General features: G+C 43.9%; 1 protein-coding gene across 3 annotated transcripts; it reads left to right on the top strand.

Annotated features, from left to right (window-relative positions):
- The first annotated feature begins 644 nt into the window (after nt 1-644).
- On the top strand, nt 645-10,714 carry med18 (mediator of RNA polymerase II transcription, subunit 18 homolog (yeast)). 3 transcript variants are annotated; one of them, XM_080211440.1, is made up of 3 exons: nt 645-727; nt 3,345-3,442; nt 5,118-10,714. In XM_080211440.1, exons 2-3 carry the CDS (start codon nt 3,370-3,372, stop codon nt 5,675-5,677), a joined length of 633 nt encoding a protein of 210 aa, XP_080067566.1. In that variant the 5' UTR covers nt 645-727; nt 3,345-3,369; the 3' UTR covers nt 5,678-10,714. The 3 variants fall into 3 exon arrangements, with proteins under 3 accessions (XP_080067566.1, XP_080067567.1, XP_080067568.1); XM_080211441.1 differs by having other exon boundaries at nt 677-727; nt 3,349-3,442; XM_080211442.1 differs by lacking the exon at nt 645-727 and adding an exon at nt 934-1,033.
- The last annotated feature ends 692 nt before the right edge of the window (nt 10,715-11,406 follow it).

Raw genomic sequence — 11,406 nt, 5'->3', positions numbered from 1 at the left:
ATTCTGCACTCTTCCACTTCTCTTTGAATGATATGTTTTGTCTGTATAGCGCGCAAGAAACAATACTTTTCACTGTACGTTAATACATACGACAATAAATCAAATCACTGGATGTGAATATTCCAGTGGTTTAAACACAGTCAGCCTGGGAGAGGGATATGGCACAGAGTAAATACTGGCAATATTGTCTAACATGGAAATGCCAGTGTTGGACTGGGGTAAACACTGTGAGAATTCTCTCATCACCGGGTTAAAGTCCAACAGGTTTAATTTGGTAGCACGAGCTTTCGGAGTGTCGCTCCTTCTCTACCTGAAGGAGCAGCGCTCCGAAAGCTCGTGATTCCCGGTTGGCCTTTAACCCGCTGATGAGAGAATCCTCACCGCTCCCTAAACCAGCGGCTGCCCATCCCAACGGCTAAAACCCCGGAATGTGTCAGGAGCCCAGGAGCCCAGTCCCGGCTCCGGACACCCGGCCTCCCGCAGGCTCCGGGCCGGACTCAGTGACAGATCAACAGCCGCCGCCCAACGGAATCTGATCCGGGTGGGGGCGGGGGGGGAAGGAGGAACTCGGGGGTCAGGGGTCGGAGAGTCAGGCTCCGCACGCAGTCTCTTCCCCCTCCCCCGGGTTCCGGGTCTTGTTTCCGGTCGGAAGGTTTTGGCGGCTGCACGCGGGGAACTTCCGGTGTGGCCCCGGGCTGAGGGTGGCTTCCGGCGGCGGGAGGAGCGGGTGAGTGAAGTTGGGGGAGGGAGAAGGGGGTATCGGGGGGCTGCCTCCCCCCCTCCTCCCCTCCCCCGGGGAACGGGTCGGATCAGCGGCTCTGGCAGTGGGAATGAGTCCGGGGTCCGGGGGTCCCCCTCAGTTCCCGCCTGAACTCCCCCCCCCCCCCCCCCAGGGGAGCTGGGCAGATATTGTCGGCCTGTCTGAGCTGCTCTGAGTCAGTGACCGGCGTCAGAAACAGGCTAAACATTGAAATAAATGTGATCAAAGCGGGAGGAACCCAATAATGAGGTGGAGACTGGAAAATCTCAGCAGGTCTGGCAGCGTCTGTGGGGAGAGGACAGAGCTGGCATTTCCAGATGACCCTTTGTCGAAGTCCTGTGGACTTATCCCTCCACTCCCCTGATGAGGGACAGCGCTCCCGAAAGCTCATAATTCCAAATAAACCTGTTGGACTTGAACCTGGTGTTGTGAGATTTCTTACTGTGCTCACCCCGATATTAACAGAGGAATTAAGAGCAATCCAACCCTTCCAGCTTACTCTGCCATTCATTCAGATCATGATTAATCTCTCCCTGGTTTCAAATCCATCTCCCCATCTGTTCCCCATGTTCCCCCCTCTTTTGTTTATTACTCAGAAGTATATCTATCTCCTTGAAACCATTCAAAGATTCAGACTCCACTGTGCTACGGGGCAGTGAGTTCCACAAATTCACCACCCTCTGTGAGAAACAATTCCTTCTCATTGCAGTTTTAAATGTACCACTTTTCAACCTATACCTGTGATCTCTTGTTTGAGAGTGCCCCTGAAGGGGAAACATTTGGTCTACATTTATTTTATCAATCCCTTTTAAAATTTTATGTAGCTCAATCAGATGCCCTCTCATCCTTCTAAATTCCAGTGTTACGTTTTTAAGGTTTATTTATTAATATCACAAGTAGGCTTACATTAACACTGTAGTGAAGTTACTGTGAAAATTCCCCAGTTGCCACAGTCTGGGCGCCTGTTCAGGTACACTGAGGGTGAATTTAGCATTGCTAGTGCACTAACAAGCGCGTTTTTTGGACTGTGGGAGGAATCTGGAGCACCTGGAGGAAACCTACTCAGACACAGGGAGAATGTGTACATTGCGCACAGTCACTCAAGCCAGGAATCGAACCTGGGTCTCTGGTGCTGTGAAGCAACAGTTCTTACAGTGCCACCGTGCCACTGTTGTTGCTGTCCTCTGTCAGAACTGCTCAGTATTCCAGGATCACCATGGAATACAAATATAAAGCTTCATTTTCATTCTTCTTCACTCACCCACCCTCATTTCCCACACAGAAGGTGTGAGGAACTCATGGACTTCATGGTCACTTCCCAGAAAGACCCACTTGTTCAGCTGTCTCTGTCACATCCTTTCTGCCCCTTACCCTCCAAACCAACCTAACAAACTGTTATTGAAATCTGTTCATAATATTTCACCTTTCTCCCCTCATGGCCTTCCTGAGATGTGACCCATTTCCTGCATTGTCCACCCTATATCTATTAAGTTGATGATCTCCCAATTTTTTTGCTATTTTCCACATTTGTTCCTGTTTTAATAACTGTTCCCTCTCTTCAGATGTTGAACCCCTTGCTTTTAAGGCTGCTGCTGTCACCCCCTCCTCAAAAATCACAGCCTTGTCTCCTCTGATGGAGCAAATTGCTGTTCCGTCTCCAACCTCTCATTCCACTCGTTCCTTTCAAGTTCTTGATTTAGTTGAAGCCTGTTAAATCTGTACCTGTTTTTGCTGCAGCTCCCATGTTTGGACCATGTTCTCACCCCATGTGTATCACTGAAACCAGATAATGTCACACTCATATTACCCATCTCCATCCCTGCCTTCGTCCTTAGCCATGTCTTTGTTTTCTCCAGATTTGACTATTCTAAAATCTGCTGGTCAACCTCCCATAGCCAACTGCCATAAACTTATAAATTTCAGCTCATCTAAAACTCTGCTGCCTAGATCCTAATTTGTCACCAAGTCACTTTCACCCATCACCCATGTGCTTGCTGATGTATACTGGCTCCCAGTCCAGCGACACACCAGTCTTAGAATTCTGATCCTTCATGGACTCCTTATCTCTGTCATCTCCAGCAGCCCTACAATCTTCCAAGACTCTGCATTTCTCTAACTCTTGACATTGTGCATCTCTAATTTCCTTGCCCCACCACTGGCAACTGTGCCTTCAGCTGCCTGGGTCCCAGACTCTGAAATTTCCTCTCTAAGTCTCTCCACCTTGCTCTGTCCTTTAAGATTGTCCTTTAAGATGCTCCTTTACCTTGTCTCTCTGAACAAAGTATTAGGCCTTCTGCCCTAATATCTCCTCAGTGTTGTGAGATATCTTAGTGTGCAAACCCAATATTAACAGGAATTAGGAGCAATTCAGCCCTTTTGAGCCTGCTCGGTGATTCAATCAGATCTTAGCTGATCTCCCCCTGGTCTCAAATTCCACCACCCCCACCCCCTGCCTTGAATAAAGCAAGTTGGCATACTTTACTAATAGTGCCATATAGACACAAGTTGTTCTTAAAACCTCAACTTTGCTGATGTCCAGTTTGCAAACATTCCAGTCTTTAGACACTAGTTTTTTCTCTCCCAGCTAGGTCTGCTGGAGACTTGTCAAAATGGAGGCTCCTCCTGTAACCGTGCTACCCGTTATTGGTGGAACCATCAACATGATGGAATACATTCTGCAAGGTATGAAAATAGTCTTAATTTTATTGTTATATGGTTAAAGTAAATAAATGACTGTTTTAGCCCTAAAACCAATGATCGAGTGATTGGTAGGTGCAGTTCATCCCATCAGTCCTGTCCCTTATTGAATCATATAGCTTGACTCTGACTGTGTGCTGATGGGGATCTGCAGGTAGTCTGGCATGGGCTGAGGTACAAGACGCTTCACTCTTTTGGGCAGAGTAATAGGTGTATTTTATTTTTTTTAGTCTGCCAGGTTTTTTTGCTCCATTTAACCTGTGGACATGGTTGTATGGATATCTTCCAGTAATAGCCTGACATGTTCCTGTCCTTGCCTCCCAGCTGAGGCCTCTTGAAAGTGAACTAGAGGCTGAAACCTGGCTATTTCCCTCCCCTTAACCAGGATCATTGATATCAATTCTAGTGATCTTGATACTAGTTCAGCTGAGGACAGAGCTATGATCTTGCTGTACAGAAATATTCTGGCCTGGTCTGACTGAGTTATTAATTCTGTTTTGATCTTTGTTTAAACAAAAGGTAATAAAATCTATTTTTTTCCAAAAACTAACAATATTAAGACTTGAATGTTGCAGAATGAAGAGATTTGTTACTGAAGTTTTTCATCTTGCATTCGTCAGGACAAATGCAAGAATGCCAAATTTCAAATGATCACAATAATCTATACCACAAGAGAAAAGGATAAAGTAAAAGTAAAGTTTATTTATTAGTCACAAATAAGGCTTAAATTAGCACTGCAATGAAGTTACTGTGAAATTCCCCTAGTCACCACAGTTCAGTGTCTGTTTGGGTCAATGCACTTAACCAGCACGTCTTTCAGAATGTGGGAGGAAACTGGAGCACCCGAAGGAAACCCATGCAGATACAGGGAGAACATACAAACTCCATACAGACAGTGACTCAAGCCAGGAATTGAACCCGGGTCTCTGGCGCTGTGAGGCAGTAGTGCTAACTATAGTGCTACCGTTCCACCCCACAGTGCTACTGTGCTACCATGTAGTATAAATTCCCTGTTGTATAAATTGTTGTGATTGTTTGAAATTTGGCATTCTTACATTTTGTCCTGAACATGACAGAGGTTGAGGGATTACTTTATAGAAGTCTACAAGATTGAGAGGCATGGGCAGAGTGGATAGTCAGAAGTTATTTCCCAGGGTGGAAGAGTCAATTACTAGGAGGCATAGGTTTAAGATGTGAGGGGCAAGGTTTAAAGGAGATGTACGAGGCAAGTTTTTTTACACAGAGGATGGTGGGTGCCTGGAACTCGCTGCTGAGGGATGTTGTGGAAGCAGGTGCAATAGTGACTTTTTAAGGGGTGTCTTGACAAATACATGAATAGGATGGGAACAGAGAGACATGGTCCCCAGTGGGTTTGCGGGTTTTAGTTCTGTCAGGCAGCATGATCGGCTGCAGGCTTGGAGGGCTGAAAGGCCTGTTCCTGCGCTGTAATTTTTTTTGTTCTTTGGAAAGCTTCTTGTCTCTATTCAAGAATGTCTGAGTTCTATAGTGATTGTTTGACTATTAAGTGTAGAATTCCAACATCAATGATTTCATTGTGAAAAAATGTCAAACGATTAGAACGCTGCTGCTTTTCCCTCAGTATTCAGCTTTGTGAAAATCATCTTTCTTCAATGATTATAAATGGTTCTGATTTCCCCAGGGAGCGTGCTGGACCAGAGTCTGGAAAGTCTTCTTCATCGATTGCGTGGCCTTTGTGATAATATGGAGCCAGAAACCTTTGTAGACCACGAGCTGGTTTTTCTGTTAAAAGCCCAGCAAGGAAGTCCATTTATTTTACGGGCCCGACGTGCCGTGGACAAGCCTGGCATGCCATGGCACCTCCGCTACCTTGGGCAGCCTGAAATTGGAGACAAAAATCGATCAGCGCTGGTACGAAACTGCGTGGACATTGCCACTTCTGACAGCCTAACCGAGTTTCTGATAGAGATGGGCTTCCGAATGGATCATGAGTTTGTGGTGAAGGGACATGTTTTCCGCAAAGGGATTATGAAGATTGTGGTGTCTAAGATCTTTCGGATTTTGCTTCCGGGTAACATTGATAATATTGAGCCGCTCTCATTGTCATACCTGGTAGAACTGAATGTGGTGGCACCTCCTGGCCAGGATGCTGTGTCAGATGACATGAAAAATTTTTCAGAACAACTGAAGCCTTTAGTTCATCTTGAAAAAGTTGACCCTAAGAGATTACATCAGGTGTAGTAAAAAATCTGGGATGTACATAATGGGGGGAATTGGAGAGTTTTGGGGCTTAAGCACTAGTCACACTGAGTTTTATACATGTCCGCTTATAAAACTAGAAATGCTTTGAATAAAAGTAAAATTTGTCTTACTCATGGATAATCGTTGCTCTATTCAAGAAAGCGAGGAAGTGAAAGATGGAATTTGAGCCTAGTTTTTACACACTTTGTAATTTTTTTTTATTTGCAATGATATACACGGTAGCACAGCGGTTAGCACTGCTGCTTCACAGTTCCAGGGACCTGGGTTCCATTCTCGGCTTGGGTCACTGTTTGTGTGAAGTTTGCACATTCTCCTCGCGTCTGAGTGGATTTCATCTGGGTGCCCCGATTTCCTCCCACAGTCCAAAGATGTGCGGGTTAGGTTGATTGGCCATGCTGAAATTGCCCCTAGTGTCCTGAGATGCGAGGTCAGAGGGATTAGTGAGTAAAATATGTAGGAATATGGGGGTAAGGCCTGGGTGGGATTGTGGTTGGTGCAGACTCAATGGGCCAAATAGCCTCTTTCTGCACTGTAGGGTTTCTATGATTTGTATGATATTTATTACAAGCATGCACCTCCAAACCCAATTTTGTTCTGTTCTTATATGTACTCTTTTGAATAACAACTAAAATAAACTAATTAACATAATAAAAACCTCTCAAAGAGGCATCTATTCCAATGTATAGAGGTGTAGGTGAATCCTTAATACCTACCACCTCAATACAATTAATACTCAATTAACAAACCATTAACAATAGGTGATGGCTTAGTAGTATTATCGCGAGAGTATTAATCCAGAAACTCAGCTAATGTTCAAATCCTGCTACGGCAGATAGTGGAATTTGAATTCAATTAAAAAATATCTGGAATTAAGAATCTATATTGACCATGAAACCATTGCCGATTGTCGGAAAAACCCATCTGGCTCCTAATGTCCTTTAGGGAAGGAAATCTGCAGCCCTTGACTGGTCTGACTTACTCCAGAGCCACAGCAATGTGATTGATTCTCAACTGCCCTCCAAAGGCAACTAGGGATGGGCATTAAATGCTGGCCCAGGCAGCGACGCCCATGTCTCACGAATGAATAAAAAGAAAATCTGGCCTCTGATTCAGTATAGAGCGAAGCAGGTATTGTTTCTGTAGTTTAGTGGTTGCTTTACAAGCAAAAGGTCTCAGTGAAGCAGTCCAGCTAACATATTGAAGTGATGCTGTGTCGGTGCAGAACCTGGTTGTTCTGCTGATTTTTTGTTTTGCCCAGCACCGTGATAGTGAAGTGATGGCTTTGCTTGGTTACAAGCGGAACCAGTCAATCAGACTAGCTGAATAAAGAGGACACTTAGAATCAGTAGCAGGAGCCGTGGCTAAAGTTAGGAGGGTTGTGATGAAAATAAAACACTGGAGGAACAGAGCAGCAGCTGATAGGAATGTGTTAGCTGAAGTTTGAAAGAAAATGAGCAGGTTCTGTATATGATTTGCTTTATATATGTAATTATATAGACTACACTAAAAATTACAGATATTCCAACACTTCAACTATATGATGGTTTGACCCGAAAGACCGACCCAAATAACAGGATAAACCTTGTATATTTTGTGTACACTGCTCCCTGGAGGACATAGCTGAGGATGATTTATTCCAATTTTTGGTTAATGCTGCTTTGGGCTGGGTCACTAAAATTCATGAGAGAATTGACAGAATTGATTTTCTTGTGATTGTCCCCTCCCTATTCTGTGGTGAAGTGGCTATAGAGTCATATAGGATTACAGCATAGAAAGAGGCCCTTTGGCCCAACTTGTACATGCCGTCCAGTTTTTAACCATTAAGCTAGTCCCAGTTGCCAATATTTGGCCCATATCCCTCGATACCAATGTTACCCATGTAATCGTCTAAATGCTTTTTAAAAGACAAAATTGTATCCGCCTCTACCACTACCTCTGGCAGCTTGTTCCAGAGACCATCCTCTGTATGAAAAATTGCCCCTCTAGACCCTTCTGTATTTCTCCGCTCTCAACTTAAACCTGTGCCCTCTAGTTTCAGACTCCCCTACCTTTAGGAAAAGGTGTTGACTATCTAGCTGATCAATGCCCCTCATTATTTTATTGACCTGTATAAGATCACCCTTAAGCCAACTATGCTCCAATGAAAAGCTCTCAGTTTATTCAGCATCTCCTTATAACACAAACCATCAAGTCATGGTAGCATTCTAGTACATCTTTTCTGCACTCTCTAGTTTAATAATATTTTTTCTATTATAGGGTGACCAGAACTGTACACAATATTTCAAGTATGGCCTTACCAATGTCTTGTACAATTTCAACAAAATGTCCCAACTCCTATACTCACTGTTCTGATCAATGAAACCAAGCATGCTGAATGCCTTCTTCATCACTCTGTCCACCCGTGACTCCACTTTCAAGGAGCTATGAACCTGAATCCCTAGATCTCTTTGTTCTGTAATTCTCCCCAGTGCCCTACCATTAACTGAGTAAGTCCTGCCCGGGTTCAGTCTGCCAAAATGCATCACCTCACATTTACCTAAGTTAAATTCCATCTGCCATTGGCCCAATTGATCAAGATACTGTTGCAATCTTAGATAACCTTCACTGTCCACTATGCCACCAATCTTGGTGTCATCTGCAAACTTGATCATGTCTCCTAAATTCTCTTCCAAATCATTAATATAAATGACAAATAACAGTGGACCCAACACTAATCCCTGAGGTACGTTGCTGGTCACAGACCTCCAACCATCCTCTCTGGATCCCGTGAGATTTAACCTTATGCAACAACCTATCATGCGATAGATACCCTGTCAAGAGCCTTGCTAAAGTCCACGTAGACAATGTCAACTACAATGCCCTCGTCTACCTTCTTGGTTACCCCTTCAAAAACTCAAGTGGAACTTACCAAATGCAGACACTGTGTTTGAATTTGAATTCTATGCTCAGTATTCAATACTGGTGTTTCTAAATGGTGTAATTACAAACAGCGTGATCCACTTTTCACTTTGATCTCTTGTAATTATCCCCATTGAAATATGAGAAAGTGCAAAGAAAAATTACTGTGGATTCCAGTGACGAGGTGAGGAACTGAAACTATCTCCCATCAATTAAAAATTATGTATCTGTTGTTGGCCAGGCCCCTTATTGTGATTGTGTGCCAGTCCTGGGCATGGGATTGCAGGGGATTCCAGCAGTTTGAACCATCTTAGATAACGCAACACCATTGTGTGGTGTTGGAGAGAGGGAAACCACCAGTCCTAGAATCTGAAACAAAACAGAAAATGCTGGAAAATCTCAGCAGTTCCACCAGTGCTGGAATCTGGTCTGTCACTCAAGTATCTATTTCAAACATGATGGCACAGTTGTTATCACTGCTGCCTCACAGCACCAGGGACCCGGGTTTGATTCCTGGCTTGGATGACTGTATGGAGTCTGCATGTTCTCTCTGAATCTGCACGGGTTTCCTCCGGGTGCTCTGGTTTCCTCCCACAGTCCGAAAAACGTGCTGGTTAGGTGCATTGGCCGTGCTAAATTCTCCCTCAGTGTACCCAAGCAAGCGCCGGAGTGTGGTGACTAGGGGATTGTCACAGTAACTTCATTGCAGTGTTAATGTAAACCTACTTGTGACACTAATAGATACATTTTTAAAAAGTGGAGACTGGGATGTGATGATGTAGAGTGTACCTGTTTTCAGATGGAGAGTTATCGGTAATAAAAACAGTGGACTTTCATTAACTATAGACTCATAGAAAAGTCATGGTATGGGAAGAGGCCATTCAGCCCATCATGTCTGCACTGGCCAAAAAAGAAACCAGCTGCTCATTTTAATCCCATTTTCCAGCACTTGGTCCGTAGCCTTGCAGGTTATAATATTTCAGATACAGATCCAGAGAGCCGTCGAATGAGTTGAGGTTTTCAGCTTCACCAATCTGGGCAGTGAATTCTAGATACCCAACTCTGTTTAGGTGAAAAGATCTTTCCACATGTTCCCTCTAATCCTTCTACCAATCACCTTAAATCATTGTCTTCTGGTAATTGACCCCTCTGCTAAGTGAAACAAGTCTTGCTTGTCTATGCCTCTCATAATTTTGTACATTTCAATTAGGTCACCCCTTAGTCTCCCCTGTTCTTAGCAGAACAACCATAGCCTATCTAATCTCTCCTCACAACTGCAATTTTCAAGCCCTGGCAACATTCTTGTAAATATCCTCTGCATCCTTTCCCTGTAATGTGGTTACCAGAACTCCAACTGTGACCTGACCAGCATTTTATACAATTCCACCTTCGATCCCTACTTTTACATTCAATACTTCATCCAATAAAGGAAAGCACTCCATAAACTTTCTTTATCACCTTACCAACATGTCTTACCCCTTTCAAGGACCTGTGGAATGTATTCCAAGGTGTCTCACTTCCTCATTCCCTCTCAAAATTCTTGTTCATCGAGTATTCACTTGCTTTACCTCACAATTGATTGGATTGAATTCCATTTCCACTTCTCTGCCACCCAACCAAAGCATCGATATCATTCTGGACTCAACAGTCATCCTGGTTTTTATCAACTATGGCCAAATTTTGTAGCGTCTTCTCATTTCCCAATCATGCCACTCACACTTGAATCCAAATCATTTGTATATAATAAGCAGCAATGGCTCCAGCCCCGATCCCTGTGAAACATCACTGGAAACTCTTCCATTGGCTAAAAAATCCGTTGACCTTTACCCTTTGTCTCCTGTTGCTGAGCCAATTTTGGATCCAACTTGTAGGGTGGCACAGTGGTTAGCACTGCTGCCTCACAGCGCTAGGTACCTAGGTTCGATTCCTGGCTTGGGTCACTGCGTGCACGTTCTCCCTGTGTCTGGATGGGTTTCCTCTAGGTGCTCCAATTTCCTCCCACAGTCCAAAAGACGTGCTGGTTAGATGCATTGGGCCATGCTAAATTCTCCCTCAGTGTACCCAAACAAGCGCCGGAGTGTGGCGAGTAGGGGAATTTCACAGTAACTTAATTGCAGTGTTCATATAGGGCTGCTTATGACTAATAACTAAACTCCAAAGTGTTTTATGAAATGTGCCTGGATCATAAGTTTTGCAATTTGTTTTTAGCTCGGGTGTTCATGAGAGGTTTAACTTCAGATTTGATTCAAATGACCCACTAGGGAGATTTCATCAAACAAAGTTTATTTAAGAACATGTATTGTAAGAAAATTAGCAACAATTTTTACCAATTACAAACAACAAAAAAAATGATATTGTACAACCAAAGAACAAAGAAAATTACAACACAGGAAAAGGTCCTTTGGCCCTCCAAGCCTGCACTAACCATGCTTCCCCACCTAACTAAAACCCCCTGGGCAATATCCCTCTATTCCCATCCTATTCATGTATTTGTCAAGACGCCCCTTAAAAGTCACTATGGTATCTGATTCCATTACCTCCCCTGACAGCGAGTTCCAGACACGCACACCTTCTGTGTAAAAAAACTTGCGTCGTATGCCTCCTTTAAACCTTGCCCCTCACATCTTAAACCTGTGCCCTGTAGTAATTAACTCTTTCACCCTGGGAGAAAGCTTCTGACTATCCATCCTGTCCATGCCCCTCATAATCTTGTAGAATTTTATCAGGTCACCTCTCAACCTCCGATGTTCCAGTGAGAACAAACCAAGTTTCTCCAACTTCATCATAGCTAATGCCCTCCATATCAGGCA

This window comes from Carcharhinus amblyrhynchos, chromosome 24 (assembly GCF_965287045.1).
Source record: "Carcharhinus amblyrhynchos chromosome 24, sCarAmb.v2.hapA, whole genome shotgun sequence".
Classification (NCBI taxonomy): domain Eukaryota; kingdom Metazoa; phylum Chordata; class Chondrichthyes; order Carcharhiniformes; family Carcharhinidae; genus Carcharhinus; species Carcharhinus amblyrhynchos.
Note: the sequence above shows the minus strand (reverse complement) of the source record. Positions and strands in the feature narration are given on the sequence as shown.